Genomic DNA, 19,210 nt, shown 5'->3' on the forward strand with positions numbered 1-19,210 from the left:
ATTGTGAAATGGGCATGAATTCTGGGGCAGAATGTTATGGTTCAGATAAGAGGTGCTCATGTGTGAAATGCAAGAAAGCTTAGAGGAGAAATGATTGGGTTATGAAAATCTTCAACCAATCAGTGCATTAATCCTCTGATAGGAATTTACCGGGTGGTAACTAGGCAGATAGGGTGTGACTGAAGGGTTACTGGGGGCATGCCTTGTTGAACTTTGTCCTTGTTGAGCTTAGTTCCCTCTCTGCCTCCTGGTGCCATATCTAGAGCCACTTTCCTCTACCACACCCTTTACCATGATGTTCTGCCTCACCCTGGTCCCCAAAGATGGAGTCGGCCACCTGAGAGCCCCAAAATAAACTTTTCCACCCCTAAAATTGTTCTTATCAGATCTTTTGGTCATAGCAGTGAAAAAGGTGTCTAAAATAGTCTGAGTTTGGTCACTGTGGTTGAAAGACCTGGGGGGAAAAAAAACCCAACAATTTAGAGGAGGGAAAAGTTTATTTTAGATTCACAAGTTTCAGAGTTTAGTCCATGATTGGTCAACTCCATCACTCTGGGCTTGAAGTGAAGGAGAGTACCATGGTAGAAGGGTATGGCTGAGGGCTGGGAAACAGAGAATGAGGCACCAGAGAAAAAGGCATGTCCCCAGTGACCTACTTCTTCCTTCCAGACCCTTGCTGCCTACAGGTCTCTCCAAGTACAATATTTCCTTTAAATTATTAATCCATCAAATGGATTAATCTACGGATTTGGCTATAGATATCATAATCTAATCATTTCACCTCTGCATGAGTTTTTAGGGGACATCTTATACCCAAGATATTACAGGAGTGTTGCTTTGGAGATGTGACTAGTACATTAGGGACTTGAGAAAGAACTCTCACTCTGAGATTGTCCTTTGGTTAATCTAAGGACTCTACATCCTGAGTGACTCATTTAGATCACAAGATGATTCATACTTTCCTCTTCCTTTTTGATTAGTGATTGACTGTACCCCTATTTGCTGAACAAGATCTATGAGGTCATGTGAAACACTATCAAACAGGTAAAGGGTTGTCTTTCTTTCTCTCCTACACACACACTCTCTCTCTCTCTCAACCCCCAAAGCCTCACACATGGTAGGCAAGTGCTGTGCAGCTGAGCCATATCCCTAGCCCTTGGATATTACTCTTGTGCTCATGTGATTAGTATTTCTGGATCTTATTCAGAACTTGAAAAAAAAAAAAAAACCAACTTAGAACTTACCTATGTTTCCATTTTTTTTTTTGGGGGGGGGGCACTGGGGATTGAACCCAGAGGTGCTTTTCCGAGTCATATCCCTAGCCCTTTTTATTTTGAAACAGGTTCTCATTAATTTGCTAAGGGCCTTCTTTAGTTGCTTGGGCTGCCTCAAACTTATGATTCTCCTGCCTCAGCCTCCAGATTTGCTTGACTTACAGATGTGTACCATCATGCTTCACCATTTTTCCATTTTTGTGTGAGAATGAGGCATCAGAATGAGGTGAAAAGACAGAATGGAAGTCTTCAACTTTGACCAAGTTATTAGTATAGCCCTGAATAGATTCACTGTTTTTCAGGAAATTGGAATTCTTCTATTTTTTCCCCTCCATATTTAATTTTAAACTAAGACTTGTAAATATTTAAAATATACAAAATTATTATTATTTTTTTTTCACAGTACTGGAGGTTAAGCCTGACACTCTACCACTGAGCTACACCCCAGCCCTTTCTAAATTTCATTTTGAGACAGGGTCTTATGAGGTTGCCCACTCTGCCTTAAAACCTGAAACCTCAGCCTTCCGAGTAGCTGGGATTACAGTGTGCACCACCACACCTAGCTTTAATTTATTGATACAGTCAATCATCTTTTGATACAGTCCAAAGTTGACTATAGCCAAACAAATTAGTATACCCATCCCCTTTGTATGTGTGTATAGTGAGAACTTAATCTACTGCCTTAGAAATTCCAGTCAAGCAATCTGTCGTCATTAACTCTAGTCACTGTACTATACATTAGCTCTCGAGACTGCTCATTCTATATAAGGTTACTATTTTTTGTGGACTACAGTTTTTTTCCCTTGGAGTGTCCTTACCTCGTTTTGATATTAGGGTGATACTGGCTTCATAGAATGAGTTTGAAAATGTCCCTCTCTATTTCATAGAATAATTTGAGGATCATTGGCATTTTTTCTTTATCGATCTGGAAGAATTCTGCTGTATACTCATCTGGTCCTGAGATTTTCTTTGTTGGAAGATTTCTTATTACTGTTTTTAATGTTCTTGTTTGTTATCGGTGTTTAGTTTTTCTATATCCTCTTGGTTCAACTTTTGTATTTCACATGTGTCTAGAAATTTATTCATTTCTTCTAGATTTTCTAATTTATTGGAATGTAAGTTTTCAAAAATAGTTTCTAATGATCCTCTGGATTCATTCATGTCTGTTTTAATATTTCCTTTCACCTCTAATCTATTAATTTGACTCTTCCCCACCTACCCTTCTCTGTTAGTTTGAATAGAAGTTTATCAATCTTGCCCATATTTAAAAAAAAAAAACAACTCTTTGTTGATTTTTTGCATTGTATTCTCTCTATTTCATTAACTTTGGTTTTGGATTATATTTCTTCTCATTTTGGGAATGGTTCATTTTTGTTTTTCTAAGATTGTGAGGTGATTTATTTGGGCATTTCTTATATAGGCATTTATAGATATAAAATTTCCTCTTAAAATTGCTTTTACTGTGTATCAAAGATTTTGGTTTGATTATAAGAATTATAAATTTTATCTTATTTATTGACTGACCCTGTCATCATTCAAAAGTTATTGAATCTTCATGTGTTTATATAGCTTCTATATTTTTTCTTGCTATTAATTTCTAACTTCATTCTATTATAATGTTATAATATGCAATAAATGTTATTATCCTTTATGGATTTGTGATGACTTGTTTTGTGGCCCAAGATGTGATTGATCTATTTTGGATAAAGTTCCATGAACAGCCGAAAAGAAAGTGTCGTCACCTATTGTTGGATGGAATATTCTGTAGATGTCATGAAGTCCATATGATCTATATAGTATGTTCTAATTCTGTAGCATTTTGCTGATTTGATGTCTGGGTGACCGATTGGTGAGAGGTGTATTGAAATAACTGTTTTATTGTTCTGGGATTTGTCTGAGCCTTTTTGGTAAACAGCATTTGTTTTATAAATCAGGTGCACCTTATGTGTGGGGCATAAATATTGACTATCATTATGTCTTCTTGTTGGATTGTTCCCTTTACCAGTGTGTGTTGACCTTCTTTATCTCTTCTAACTAATTTTGGCGTGAAGTCCACTTTGACAGATTGAGCAGCTACTCCTGCTTGCTTTCAGGTTTTATTTGCATGGATCTTCGTTTTTCCTCCTTTTACTCTAAGCCTCTGGATGTCTATCGGTGAGATGTGTTTCTTGCAGACAACATATAGTTGGGTCTCATTTTTTTTTTTTTTTAATGAAATCTGACAGTTTGTCTTTTGACTGGAGAACTGAAATTTTTTACACACAGTATTATTGTAGAGAGATAATGTATTCTGTCTTGTAATTTTTGTTTCTTTGCAGTGTTTGCTTCAGTGCTAATTCTCATTTGCTTATCTATTCTTCTAATGAGATTTATTCTTTCCTGAGCTCTCTTGGTATGTGGAATTCCTTTAAGTGTGCTGGCTAAGAAGTCATGAATTTCTTTACTTTGTGTTTACCTTGGAAGGTTTTTATTTCTTCTTTGATTCTGAAGGATTGCTTTGCTGGATTATAGTAATCTTGGTTGGCAATCTTTTTCTTTTGGGACTCAAAATACATCAGTCCAAATCCTCCTGGATTTCAGGGTTTCTTCAGAGAAATCTGCTGTTAATCTGAGTAATTTTCCTTAAAATGTGACCTGGCCATCTCTCTTGTATCCTCTGAAATTCTTCCTTTTTCTGGATTTTTATCATTGTAATTATAATGTGTCATGTGTCTTCTCTACTTAGGATTCCAAATGCTTCCAGCATATTGATGTACGACTCATTCAAAGTTTAGGAAGTATCCTGTTATTTCACTGACTATGATGTCAATCACAATAGCCTATATTTCTGCTGTTTCCTCTCAGCCAGTGAGTGTCGTTTGGTCACTTAATGTTGCTCCAGAGTTCTTATACATTCTGGTCCTAGTTTCTGTTTTAGTCAGCTCTGTGCTTCTATGACCAAAAGACCTGACAAGAACAATTTAGAGGAAGAAAAGTTGATTTTGGCTCATAATTTCAGAGGTTCAGTCCTTGGTCGGCAAACTCCGTAGCTCTGAGCCCAAGGCGATGCAGAACACTATGATGGAAAGATGTGGCAGAAGGAAGCAGCCCGAGACAGGACAACCGGAAAACAGAGAGAGGGGAGGTCCACTCGCCAAGGACAACATATAAACTCCTAAGGCACACCCCAGTGACCTACCTCCTCTAGCCCCATCCTACCTGCCAGTAGTTCCCAACCAGTTAATCCATGTGGGTGGGCAGATCCACCAATTAGGTCACCCTCTTATCATCTAATCATTTCACTTCTGAAAATTCTTGCACTGTCTCACACGTGAGCTTTTTGAGCTCAGATCTAAACCAGAAAAGTTTTATTATTTTTGTCTTTAATGCTCTCTGAGAGTTCCCAAGGACACCTTGTCCTCAAGCTGAGATTCTGTGTTTTCCTTGATAAAATATTTTAGAAACTTTCAATTGAGTCTTTTATTTGACTTATTGTACCTTTCATTCCCAAGATTTCTGTTTGGTTTTTTTTTTTTTTTTTTTAGGAATCTCTGTCTTCTTAGTGAAAGGCTCATTCAGATCCTGTTTTATTCCTCCCTTAATTTATTCCTTAGATCTTTTTAAATTCGTTAATCATTTTAACAACCAATTTTTAAAGTACTTGGAGATTTCGTCTGCTTTAATATATGTGAATTCAGTTATTGGGGAGTTACAAACTTTTTGCAGTCTATTTTTTTCTGTTTTCTCATGTTTCTTCTTCTATATTGAGGTTTTCCCATGCCGGAGGATTCACACTGAGTTTACCAGGGTGGGGAGAAGTGACTTGTCTGTGCCTAGGGCCATACTGGAGGGCCCATTAGGAGTGCCTGGTGAGACTGCAGGTTTCAAACTGGGGTTTTAAAATGGAGTTGCTTAGGCTCAGGTCTAAGGCCATCCTTACACACATTTAAAGAAACAACATAAAACCAGATCAATGAATGGGATACCAGCCGGAGGATGAAATCTATCAAGTCAACACAGAAGACAACAGTGGTTAAACGGAAAAGCTGACATTAAAGAACCTAAAATGACTCCTTGTCACAGGACGTGACATGGAGGGGTGTCTTGCTGGGCCTTCCAGTGGGGGATCACGCCAGACACTGGGAGGCAATGGTAGGCACCAGGGTCTTGACTGGGTGACCTGTGTGTCTCTGGTGCAGAGGGGCCTTCCTGGCCTCTGCTGAATATGCAGTTCTTGGCCTCTCTGGCCCAGGCTTCTGCTTCCATGCTGCCCAGTTCCTGAGCACAGAAAAGCTCTTAGGGCAGTTTCAGGCAATGACCTGAGTGATGACAGCCCTGCTTCCAGATCTTTCCCTGCTGGGAGGGAAATGTTCTGTCCCCAGAGTTGCAGGAATCGTGCCCGGCCCTTCTCCAGGGGCAGTTGAGGTGGCTCTGAATGTCCTGTGACGAATCCCGCCACTTGACTGGTCAGTGTGAACTGTGCCAGACGGCAGCTGGTGTGCGTGGGCTGGCGTCCATCTGAACCTCCCTTTTCAAAGGTCCTGCTGTCACCCTGCTCGTCTGGAGCTCCCAGCCGGTTTCTGCCACAGTCTCACTTAGAATCCAGAGGGAGGCACTGGGAGGCAAGGGTCTGCCCTTCAGCCAGCCTGTATTTAATCTCCTTCCTGCTGGGCTGCACACACCTGCCCCTCAGGGAAGTCTGCATTTCTGCAAATCTTTAGGATTATCTGGGGGGAGCCTCCCTGGCCCCATGCAGCAGCCACAGGCCTGGCACTGAGGGAGTCGATTTCTCTAAGAGACCATTCATTATTCCTGGGCCTCACTGACGCCTGAGTTGAATTCCCCACTTTCCTCTGTTCCCCGTCTCCTGGAGCCGCTGCACAGGACTCTTGTATCTCGGGGAGCCTCCCGTGTGTGCTGGCTGCTCGGGATCTCCATTGCCAATCCAACCACAGGGGCAAGGTTTTGAGAGAAAGGAAATAGAAGTTTTGTTGATTTGCTAGCAAATGGGAACACACAGGAACTCCTGCCCTTGGGGCTGTGATTCTAACGACTGGGGGTGGTGTTGGGGGGATGCCCTGTGAGGATTCCTAGTTGAGATCCAGGCGGTAGCCTTGAGGGGGCACACCTGCATCTTAGCGCCTCAGCTCCCAAGTCTGGATTCCTTCCTTCCTGAGGTCAGCGAGCAGGACAGACGACTAGGCCGAGTCCAGGAAGAATGGTAATCTTGCTGCTTCCGAGGTTAGGGACAGGGAGTGGGAGAAGAGAAGGGGGAAAATGTCAGTTTTTAAAATAAGCCACCAATGGCGGAGCAGCAAGGTTTATATATAAAGCATAAAGCAGATGCCTGTTTTATTACTTTTCTACCATTTTTTCCACCCTCTTCATCTAGAAGTATTTCTAATGAGCATTCATATTTATCTCCCTGGTATCAAGACTCCCCAGTTACCACAGTTAACCTGGTGGAAGGGGAAAAGGTCTCTCTTCCTAGTCACTGAGTCCCATGGGAACAACCACCACCAAGATCTCCAGGAGGTAAGGGTCCCCCAGAGGTTGGTGAGGGGGATTTGAAAACCAGGACCAATGGGGGGCCCAGGCAGTGACATGCGCAGAGGAGAGATGAAACTCCCAAGAGATTTGGCTTTGTTGGGTTCTAATGAAGCATGTTCTTTTCTAAAATTTATGTTTTAAAGTTTTATTTAATTTTTAATTGACACATAACTATTATATATATTCATGAGGTACAGTGGGAGGTTTTGCATACTCCTATACAATGCTTAATGATTAAATCAGAGTAATCAGCATTTCTGTTATCACTGACATTTATCATTTCCTTTTCCTTATGATGAGGATATTAGAAGTTCTCTCAGTTATTTGAAATATATAGTTTATTGTTCACTGTACTCACCTTATTGGGCAATAGCACGACAGAACTTATTCCTTCCAACTAAGTTTTGTACCTGTTGACCAACCTTTCCAACCTTTTCTAACCTTTTCCTCTGTTTCTCCTCCACACCCTTCCCAGCCTGTATAACTAGCATTCTACTCTATTGCTGAGATCAGCTTTTTTAGATTCTACACATAACTGAGAACAGGCAGAATTATCTTTCTGTGCCTGCTTGTTTCACTTAATATAGTGCCCTCCAGGTTTATCAATATTGCTGCAAATGACAAGATTCACTCTTTTTTTATGGCTGCCTAGTTTTCCATCATGTTGTATTGATCACATTTTCTTTATCCACTCATCTGTCAATGGTCTCTTAGGCTGATTCCATTTCTTGGCTAGTGTGAATAGCTAAGTACAGATTTCTCTTCAATGTCTTTATTTCAGTTTCTTGGGGTAAATATCTCTTGAAGACTCTAATTACTGCCCATGACTCCCATGTCCTGCAACCATATATATGTACATATTAGTTCTAAGTGACCTGTTTGGGTCACAAGCAACTACAAAATGATGCTCTAGTTGGACATACAGCTGTCCACAAGGGGCATGTGATTCATGCAATTTTTAGTCACAATGGCACCCTGATTAACCCCCCTCTGGTACTCCCTGGAGTGACACATGAAAAGTCATATCTGAGATTTAGGTGATGCTGCCTTAGTAGGAGAAAAACTGACATATTCAACCTTAAAAATTCCTGAGACATCCTGTGCTCTTCACCCAAGATTTTCCTAACAGTGGGAGAGATGCGGAATGGACTCGAGTGAAACCTGCAAATGGGATACACTACCACAGGTAGCCAGACTCCCTTATTCTGGCCTTTAGTAATAGGCGGTTATCTCATTTTTTTTCTTTTTTCTTTTCTATTTTTTAAGTACTAGGGATTGAACTCGACCACTGAGCCACATCCCTACCTTATTTTGTATTTTATTTAGAGACAGGGTCTTGCTGAGTTCCTTAGCACCTCACCATTGCTGAGGCTGGCTTTTAACTCATGATCCTCCTGCCTCAGCCTCCCAAGCTGCTGGGATTACAGGCATGCACCACTACGCCAGCAATAGGTGGTCATTTCAGTGAAAGGGATCTGTTTCTTTTAACCCTGGAAGGCAGTAGGCCCTAAGAGGTGATTTTTTTCAGAAAAGCTTTACATAATAAGAACCTATCACCGGGCACCGTGGTGCATACCCCTAACCCCAGCTCCTCGGAGGGGCTGAGCAGAAGGATGACAAGTTGGCAGTGTAGGTGAGTAAGCAATACACTGCCTCAAAATAAAATAAGGACTGTGGGTGCCACTGAGTGGTGGGTACCCGTGGGTTCAACCCCCAACGCTGCAAACAAAACGAAAAACCCCATTGGTGGAAAAAACTGTAGTTTTGCCTCTAACTATTCTTTTCCCTAGAAACAAAGCCTCATGTGAGTAACGGGTGCATGAAATGACTTACTCTCTTATTTTTTCCTTCAGTTTGCCCAGGAGGTTAAATGCTTTTCCTAGTGACAGTGTGGCTGAGGGTTCATCCCCCCAACCACTGGTGCTGAGATCGATTCCCACGCGGGGCTCTTGGGAGCAGTGATTTTTACCAACAGTGCCAGGTCCCCAGTCTTACCCCTGTGCTCAGTTCCCAAGTCCACCTTTGTCACCCGGGAAGCTGGGCTCACGCACGGCCAGCCTGCTCCTTGTGTCACTCAGGAGTCTGACCCAGGCCCTCCCCCTCGGGAATTGCAGGCCCAGCCTGGTGACGTCCTCCTGAGGGGTTCCTGACCCACCCCACCCCTGCTGCCACTTGGTCTTTCTTTTCCCTTGTGGTTCTGGGTCCCCCCACCCCAACTTTCTTGCGGCATCCTTTGAAAGTCAGAGTGCCTTGAGCCCTGTGTGACCGGGCCAGCTGTGGGGACCTCCCACCGGCCTCAGGCCAAGCCAGGCCGGGAACACCCTCAGACACTGATGAAGGTGTTTTGTTGTCCCACACACTGAGAGCCCTGGCCCAGCCCTCCCTAGACTCTCCCGTAAACCCCGGCCTCGCCATCCCCCCACCCGCTGTGGACAGACCCAGGTCCAACATTCCTGTTTCTCATTGCTGTCACCAGAGGACCTGACCACAACGACAGAGACGAGGAAGCGTTTAATTGGGGCTCTCGGTTTCAAAGGCCTCAGTCCACAGATGGCTGTGGACTCCATAGCTCTGGGCCTCCATTCTCTGCCTGCATAGCAGCAGGACATGGCCACCAGGAAACAGAGAGAAAGAGAGAGAAAGGGATCTGCTCACCAGGGACAACATATAAACCCTGAAGGCATACCCCCCAGTGACCCACGTCCTCCATCCACACCCTAGCTGCCTACGGTCACCTCCCAGGTGATCCAGCTCAGGCGATTGACACACTGATCAGGTGCCGCCTCTCACAACCGAGTCATTTCCCCTCTGTTCTTTTCCTTGTCACACATATGAGCTTTTGGGGGACATGTAGTATGGAAATCTTAACAATCCCTGTTCTCCGGTGTCCTTAGTAAGAACAACCCAAGGCCCTCTGGGGGGGTTCCCCCTAATAATTGCTCTGTACTGATCGCCAGGCATTTGAAGCTCCTATCATTGGAATACCAAATGGACCCTCTGGTGATGGTTTGGGGTACTCCCTTGTGGGTATATCCAAGTTTTCAGCTGTGGGTTCAGTGGGGAAAAAATGCCCACAACCCCCACCGCCCAAAAAAACCACTTGCTTGTCTTAGTGGCTCCCCACTTCTCTGCCTTGTCTACTCCTGCCACCTGTCAACAAGACATCAGCCTTCCTAATTCATCCTGCTGACTCTGATCTCATCTCCCACCACCTCCCCCCCTCACCATGGCCGCTGCACCAACTTTGGGATCATCCTTGGACATGACTGGCAGGCTGCTGCCCCAGGGCCTTTGTACTTATTAGACCCAGTACCTAGGACCTTCCCATGCTTCCTTCCTGGCTTCCTTCCTATGTCCTCTCCAATGTCACCTCCTCTCATCATCTTGTGCATTTACGGGATACCAGAATCCCCCTTTATTTTACCTTTTCTCCATGGTTGTGTTAGTTCCTTGTGGGTACTGTAGCAAATGACTACAGAGTAGGTGGCGTCAAACAAAGAAATTTATTCTCTCAACCTTCTGGAGGCCAGGAGTCTGACATCAGGAGTCAGCAAGCCCTCATGTTCTCCAAAGGCCCTCGTGGAGGCTTTCTTGACCCTTGCAGTTTTGGACGGCTCCCAACATTCCTTGGCTTGCGGCCCCATTGCTCGGATCTCTGCCTCCATTTTACCTCATCCCTTCCTAATCTGTGTCCATGTCTTCTCTTCTTTTGTCTCTTATAAGACACATGATCTTTTTTTTTTTCTTCTTTTATTTTTTAAAAAATTGTTCTAATGACTTGTACATTACAGCAGAGTGCACGCTGACACATTGTACACAAATGGAGCACAACTTCTCCTTCCTCTGGCTGAACATGGTGCAGAGTCACACTGGTTGTGCAATTATACATGTATACAGAGTAATAATGCCCATCTCATTCCACCATCCTTCTCCCCCATACACCTCCTCCCCTCCCCTCACTCCCCTCTCCCAATCCAAAGTTCCTCCATTCTTCCCTACTGCCCCCTGTCCCCCATTATGGATCAACATCCACTTATCAGAGAAGACATTTGGCCTTTGGTTTTCTGGGTTTGGATTATTTCACTTAGCATGATATTCTCCAGCTCCGTCCACTTACCTGCAAATACCATAATTTCATTCTTCTTTAAGGCCACATAATATGCCATTGTGTATACTTACCATATTTTCTTTATCTGGTCATCTGCTGAAGGGTACCTAGGTCAGCTCCATAGCTCAGCTATTGTGAATTGAGCTGCTATAAGCATTGATGTGGCTGCATTCCTGTGGTATGCTGATTTAAAGTCCTTTGGGTATAAACAGAGGTCAAATGGTGGTTCCATTCCCAGTTTTATGAGGAATCTCCATACTGCTTTCCAGAGTGGTTGCACCAATTTGCAGTCCCACCAGCAGAGTATGTGTGTGCCTTTTCCCGCACATCCTCACCAGCACTTACTGTTGCCTATATTCTTGATAATTGCCATTCTGACTAGGGTGAGATGAAATCTTAAAGTAGTTTTGATTTGCATTTCTCTAATTGCTAGTGCTGTTGAACATTTTTTCATATATCTGTTGATCGATTGTATTTCTTCAGACATATAATCTTAATTAGAACAGGAACTCTGTGTTATTTCTTGCTCCATCCCCAGATCCTAGGGCAGGGTCTAGAGCATGCTAGATGCTTGGTAAATGTCTATTGAATGACATCTTCAGTAACTATTTTGGACACACCATTTTGTGCTCCAGTGCAAGAATTTTCCCAGGATATGCATACCTCTAAGGCTGGATTACCATGTCTTTGTTCATCCTCAGCTTTTCTGAAATTATTATCCCACAAGTGACAGAGCAGGGCTCCTTTGATTTAACAATTGACACTTTCAGACTTTTAAACTCCTGCCAGCCTGATGGGTGTAAATGCAATCTCCTTGTAGTTTTAATCTGGTCCTCTGGTGCTAGGACACATGTTAGATGACCACTAGCATGCTAGCTTGATTTTTAAATTTATTACCTATCTTGGATCAAAAACTTTGAACAATGAGCGGCATATGAATACATAAAATGAACAGGCTATGGTTGGCTGATAAACCTGCCAGAGTTTGAGGAATCTCCTTTGCTCTGGTGAGCATGCTTTAGGTAAGTGGGGTGCCATCAGCCCAATGAAAGGAAGAGATAGTCAATACTGTTTAGCAGGATATTTTAGTCAGCTTTTCATTGCTGGGACCAAAAGTCCTGACAAGAACAACTTAGAGGAGGAAAGTTTATTTTGGCTCATGGATTCGGAGGTTTAGTCCATGGTTGGCTGAATCCATTGTTCTGGGTCCCAGGTGAAGTAGAGCATCATGAGAGGAGGAAAGCAGCTCAGGGCATGGCATGCAGGGAGCAGAGAGAGACGGAGGGCTCCTAACTAAGGTGCTCTTACAGACACTGCTGCCCCCCTGTCAGGCTGAAGAACTCGAATTAAGTGGCTTCAGGAAATGGACTCCAACCTCGCATTAACTAGGTTGAAAACATTTTTGTTCTGACTTTTTAAATCAGTGGATAACACTGTGTGATTCTATCCTGTTGTACCCTAACACTGAAGTCCGCTAGGGCCTTCTGTGTCCATGGACTCCACATCTTTGGATTTGCAGATCGAAAATATTTAGAATAACAATACAACAGTAAAAATAGTACACATAAAAACAGAATATAACAACTATTTGCATAGCATTTACATTGTATTAGCTACTTTAAGTCATCTCAAAGTGATTTCGAGCATAGGGAGAATGTGTGTAGGTTGTGTGCAAATATATGCCATTTTGTATGGGGGAATTGACATCCTCAGATTTTAGTATCCTCAGGAGATCCTGGAATCAATTCCCCACATATTTTAAGGGAAGACTATAGATATTTATTACGGAATGGTTACATCTAACTAATTAACCAATGCATTACCCTCACATAGTTTTACTTTTTTAATAGCAACCATTTTCTTTTTTACATTTTCAATAATACAATATTTTGTTATTAACTATAGTCATCTTGCTGTACAATTGGTCTCTGGAAATTTATTCTCCTTTCTCACTGTAATTATATATCCTTCACCCAACATCTCTCCATCCCTTCTCTCCTGAACACCCACTTCCCTCTTGTGATATGTACCATTCTACTCTCTACTCCCATGAGATCAGCTGTTTAAAAATTAAGTCTATAGATTCCATGACATCCCTATCAAAATACCAATGAAATTCACAGAAGTAAAAAAGAGCAATCCTAAAATTTATATGGAATCACAAAAGATCCTGAATAACCAAAGCAATCTTGAGCAAAAGGAACAAAGCAGCCCACTACCTTTCTTCAAATTATGCTGCAAAGTTGCACTAAGAAAGCAAGAGTTTGAGCATAAAACAGACACATAGACCCATGGAACAGAGTAGAAATCCCAGAAATAAATCCATGCATTCACAGCCAGCGGATTGTCCATAAAGGTGCCAAAAACATCCGCTGGGGAAAGGATAGTGTATTCAAAATTTGTCATTGGAAAATCTGGGTATCTACACGCAGAAGAATACACCTAGATGCTGTCTCTCTCCATATATAAAAGTCAACTAAAATGGATTAAAGACATAATCGTAAGACCCCAAACTATGAAACTTTTAGAAGAAAATAGGGAGAATGTTTCATGACGTTGGTCTGGGCAAGGATTTTTGGGGGTCAGAACTCAAAAGCTTAGTTAACAAAAATCAGATCTGGCAAATGGGATTATATCAAACTATTAACTATTTTTTTTTTTAACTGAACTAAACTTCTCAGAGAGAAACCATAAGTCAAGGGTTATAATGACAATAAGAACTTAGGCAAACAGGAAAGAAATAGTAAAGCTGGTAAGATTGACTTCCCGTTTGGACACTTTGTGGGTGTCAATTTCAAAGTAAAAATGATTATCTAATCAGAAAAGATAAGAAATCAACTCCTCCAAATTAAAAATCGTTTTAAAAAGTGTCTCAAAGATGGAAAGATAAATTTTCTAACCATTGACATTCACAGTAGTCAAAAAGAGACTCATGTTGGCCAGTGAACTCCACCAGTAAGAAAATGACACTCCTGCTGGCTGTCAATGCCATCAAAAGGACCAGGTTCCCCAGAAGTGACGGAGTGGACCATGCTTCCATCTTGCTGGTCCTCTGACCCATGTTTCTCCCTTCTCCACCATTTCACCTCTTCATTCTGAGCACATTGCTCCGGGTCTCTCTCATCATCCTCCTTGCTTGGGAACTGTGCCTTTGGCTGCCATGTCCTCGTGGACACGTGAAGCCCAACACTGCTACCCAGGTCTGATGGCCGCCTTTTGGGGGGACTCATCTTTTGATGCTCACGCCAGATCCTCTTGGATGTGGCTTCTGGCTAAAGACCGGCAAAGCTCTCAGAGAAGATACCAGGCTCCCAAGATGACATCCGGGGTTCATTTGGGGTGTGGAGTGAGCTTCTGGGATACCTAAAGGCCACTTTTACAAAAGGAATCCTCAGACCAAGCAGTGGATGATATTGTTTTCTCCATTTATTGGGGGCCATGCCAGGTCCCAGGACCGAGTCCTGATTTAATTCCTGTGAATAGTGATAGTGATAGTGAGCTCCTGTGCCGGCTCGCTATCTGTAGGCTGTGCCACCCTCTGTCACTTAGACTGGTAGGGCCCGGTCCTCACCCTGCTAGGGCACTTGCACCTAGGCCCTTGCACTGCTCCAAGCTGCCTGGCCTTACGTGACAGCACACCCTTTATAGCCTTCATGTGTGTTGGAGTTGAGTCGAGGTGAGATGTAAGTGAACTGCCCTGAACAAGCCTCCTTTTCTCTTCTCCATTTCAAATGTTAGCTGTGGCTTCTCTCCTTTAAAAAAAGAAAAAAGACTCTACTTTCTGACCTTTTCCCCTCTTACTCTATGGTTCTCCAAAGTTCCAGACAATTCCGTTGGCTGGTGCTGATGCGGAACCGTAGGGGGCAGTAAGTGTGGCTGGAAGCCCGCAGATAGGTTGGGGGGAACCATGTCATGCTGGATTTTGCTTCTTCAAGTCTGACCCTCCACTTCCTTTTGAGCTTGAGCATGAGGCTTCCATTTGTATTCATCGGTGACTTGTGCCATCGTGATCCTTGCTTAATACGGCTTGCTATGTGACTATCCAGGACTATGCTTAATAATAATAATACCCACAATAAAATCCAATAATATCACAAATCAACATATAAACGGTATCTAGGACACCCACACCTTTGTACATGGATTCTTTGCCTGTTGCTAAAATAGGACGGCTCTATCTATCTGATGGGTTACACTGCGATCCAAAGCAATGGTGTGCTCGCCCGCATTCTTCCCTCCAAATACTGTTCCCTGGGTCCACCTATAGTCTGGGGGATTAGCAGACTGAGGGTCCAGGACTGTCTTGTGGGTATCTAGCTGGCTCTGGGCAGATGAGCGTGGAGGTGGTAGGGGTCTCTGCCCCCTTCCTGTCTACATGAGGCCTCTTTCTGGCATGTCCTGGTTTCTCTTGCAAGGTGGGTGCAGTTCCATGTCTCCCTAGTCACTGCCACCCCTTGGGAATAACTACCAAGCGCCTTGCTGGCGGTGCCATGGGCTTCTGGAGGGAGGAAGCCTCCTTGGCAATACGTGGTGGCTGTTGGCAAGAGAGAGACGGAGCGTTGATAGGCATCTGTCATTTTTCCCCAGGAGAATTCCTTTATCCCATTTGTAGCAAGACTGTGTGTTGTGCTTGTCAAAAGGCAAAATTATAACACATTTAGTCATAGATCTCCTTTATTTGTGATTCATGAATTGGGGAATTCTCCTTCTAAAAATAGAGAGCTCCCACAGGGCCAAGCAGAACAGTGGGTTTTGTAAAGTGGGAACAAGGAGACAGAACACTTAAAAAAATAGCCTGATTGGTCAAGATCAGGTTACTTATTTTAAACTTTTTTGGGGTGGTGGGGAGGTAAGGGCTAAAGCAGAGGGCATTTCTTATTATACTGGCTCCTGTTTTCTGGAGAAATTGGTCTATTTCGGGATCTGTCCGCTTCCTTCAAGTTTCCGTATGGTAATGGGGCAGTTGTCAGGAGGGACTCCATGTTGGTCTGGTCTGGTCTGTTGGGACACAGGCAGGAGCTCAGGGCAAACAATGGTCTTGGTCATTTTGTTTAGCACGTTGCTCCTGGTGACAGGCCCGCAGTGTCTGGAGGTCTCACATCAGGACACACTGTCCTGGTGCGGAGACGGTCCTGCTGGTACCTGCCCTCGAACCCTTGAAAGCCCTCTCAGGCCGCTCCCCCCCGCCTCTGGGCACTGTTCTGGTCCACCAGCTCCCTAACTTTTATCCCTTCTTCCTCTCAAGCTGCCTTCCTGAGAATCCGCCTGAAAATCCAGTCCCAGTTTTGTGTGGGACGTGGCGTGCACGTTACGGGGACGGGCACACTGGCTAATACCTCTTTACCACCATTCTAAGAGGTTGTGCTTCTTACTATTTCCAGCGACTGCCTTTTGTGGTCTACATTGTGCTCCCACTGAAAAGTCACCAGACCACTGTCTCCAAGTCTGTTGAGCAGAGGAAGGTTCATTTAACAGCTCTCAGTTTAAATCCACTGCTTAAAGCCCACGGGGACTTAATGGGACTCCGTTGGCGCAAGATCAGGCTCTAGGCTGTGCTGAGGTCTCCTTCCAAATGCTGTTTCCCTAACAAGGTTAGGATTGATGGTTCGAAGACTCTAAAGATATTGAAGCACCACCAATTTGGACTTAAAAGTCCTTTCTTTAAAAATGGAACCTATAATTTTGCAGACAGCGGGTTCTTAAAAAAAAATGGATGCCTTCCACCATAGCTGTGGGATTTCCAGAGATGATGGTGTAGTCAGTTCTGCTGAGACGGATTCTGAAGCAGGAAGACACCTCCTTTTCTCTCTGACCCCAAGAAGGAGCTCTTGGTTGAGGAGCTGGGGAGCTCCCGCATCTGTATCTAATTGCCTGTGTCCCCTTCTCTCTCAGCTTGTCACATTCTGGAATGCTGTGACGGACTGGCCCAAGACGTCATTGGCTCCATTGGCCAAGCCTTTGAGCTGCGGTTTAAGCAGTATCTGCAGTGTCCTTCCAAGATTCCTGCTCTCCAGGACCGGTGAGTAGTGCTGCCCGCCACTTGCTGAAGCCCCTCTCTCTGTTTTATGACATTTTCTTTGAAAACGACGTCCCCGAGCCATACTCTGGCCACACCCAGTTCATCCCAGGGCTTCCTGGGCTCAGAGACACCTGCTCATGCTGGGCTCGGGCACGGGAAGCCACAGATGGAAGGCAACATATGGGTGATGCTTCGAATGTGTAGAAAATATTTTCTTGAAACTATAGTGATAGTAACCAAGGTTACCAAAAAGCAACTTCATTGTGATATTTTGTTCTGTTTCTTGTGCGACCAGGTGATTTTTCCATATGTCACCTCCTTAGGTCTGTGCTATCACAGATCCTAAACGTCCCATTGTCCTTGCTATTACAATTAGCCAGCATCCTGCTGCAAGGAGCACCTACTGGCTGCCAGCTCCCCATCTGCTTTATTGTCCTTTGTGGCCTTTGGAGTCCTTTGTCTGCTGTGTGGCCTTGGGCAAGTTCCTTCAATTCTCTGAGTCTAGGAGCTTCACCTGTAAAATAGAGAGTTTGGCTTCAGTGTTGGGTGAAACAGTGATTGTCAACAGCACTTATGAGATACTGAGCTCACTATAAATGGTGGTCAGCATCTACTTCTGTGCTTCTTTGGGACAGAAGAATCTTCCATGCAGCATAAAGCATTAAAGCCATAATACAAGGCATATGGGTCATTCAGTATTCTGCCCTTCACCCCGTCCTTGATCGACATGCACAACGAAAATTTATGCAAAACTACACTCTGGGCTGTAGCCATAGGTCAGTGTCTGTCTTCAGTCCACTATTATGAAGGCCCACTTAATCTCCCTTTTCCTCTTGACCTCTCTGGAAAGAGACTTTTAATCTCTTTCCTTATTCCCTGGAAAATTCCCTTTAAGACCTTCATTGGGGAGCCAATGTGAAAAGCCCACCTTCTCCCAAGTTGATATAGAAGGTTCAGCCTGCTGCAGCCGGGACAGGTCTCTAAGAGGAGGTAAGGGGAGGAAGTCCAGTGGCCTGGGTACCCTGGTCTGAGAACAAGTCAACAGACGTTTTATTTTTTACATGGTGGACATAGTGCTTAAAGAATCCATCAGTATATGTGTATGACCAGGATAAATCTTGGAGAAATTGGAAATGAGTATGAGTATTTACTTTTCACCGCATGTTTTGAAAATACATAAGCAACTGTACATATAGTTTATGGATATGTACATGTGTGTAAGGAGGTATGTGTACATCTGCGGCAGGGTATCTGAGGATGGGTGGGGGGTGATGGGTTGGTTTGAAATGTACTTGTCAAGCGTATTTTTTAAAACATATTTTTGCCCTAACATTTTATAATAAAATGTTTCAATATTACACAAAGACTTTTAGAGTGAATACCCATATATCCAGCATTTAGTTTCTACCACTAACACATTATTAACAGATCTACCATCCAGAGTGGGATCAATTTCCTCCCTCCCTCCCTCTCTTCCTTTCCTCTCTCTCTTTTCCTTTCTATTTTCTTTTTTTTTTTTTATTTATGTACTTATTTTATTTCTTGAGTTCCTAGGGGAAATTTTAGTGTTTTTTTTTTCCCCAAAAGAAAGGTAGCATAAAACATAGCTGAATGGTTTAACATTTGATTAATCTCAGTGGTGGATGCCTAGGTATCTTTAAGACTGATCATTATGGCTTTCTGTATTTTTAAAAATGTTCTGTATTTGTAAAAGTCAGATAAAACGATTTGTACAAACCTGGGTAGAAAAGAGTTAATTTAACTGTTCTGGCTCTCTGGCATCAGATTGAAGGTTTGAAGTCCCGAGTATGTGATTAAGTGTCCTATTTAGTCTGAAGGTCTTTGGGAGGAAAGAAAAGGAAGTAGACAAGAATCTTAACCTTTGAGAAAAACTTCAGATGTAAATATTGATTAAATTTCCATAACAGAACATCACAGGGGCCTTTGCTATAGCTTGGTGCTGCGGGTGCTTGTCCTGCTGGGCATCTCACCTTGAAGGGCGGTGCTCAGTGCGTTCACTGTGCAGGGCTCCGGGAGGGCGGAACAAGTAGAGCCCCTGGGACCAGCTCCACCTGCTGCTGGATCAGCCTGGTTCTGTGAGACAAGCGTGCTTCCTCCACCTGCCCTGTCCTCCCCGACCGGCTCCAGCCTACGGAGACCTACATTGTGGAGAACACTGCAGGCGTTCTTCCTGTGGTGCCGGGGTCCCAGAGGTTAGCATTGCAGGCGCTTCTGTTTGGGGGAGTTCTCTTTGGTTTCTCCTCCTCCCCCCCTCCCCTC

General features: G+C 43.7%; 1 protein-coding gene across 2 annotated transcripts in view; it reads left to right on the top strand.

Annotated features, from left to right (window-relative positions):
• Nucleotides 1-19,210, top strand: part of Shc3 (SHC adaptor protein 3) — a 166,703-nt gene that overhangs the window by 96,580 nt on the left and 50,913 nt on the right. For both annotated transcript variants that reach the window (XM_048800297.1, XM_015503995.2), the window contains exon 7: nt 16,804-16,930. In XM_048800297.1, coding sequence (XP_048656254.1) covers nt 16,804-16,930 — 127 coding nt within the window. The remainder of the gene's footprint in view (nt 1-16,803; nt 16,931-19,210) is intronic.

This window comes from Marmota marmota, unplaced genomic scaffold (genome assembly GCF_001458135.2).
Source record: "Marmota marmota marmota unplaced genomic scaffold, marMar, whole genome shotgun sequence".
NCBI classification, from domain to species: Eukaryota; Metazoa; Chordata; class Mammalia; order Rodentia; family Sciuridae; genus Marmota; species Marmota marmota.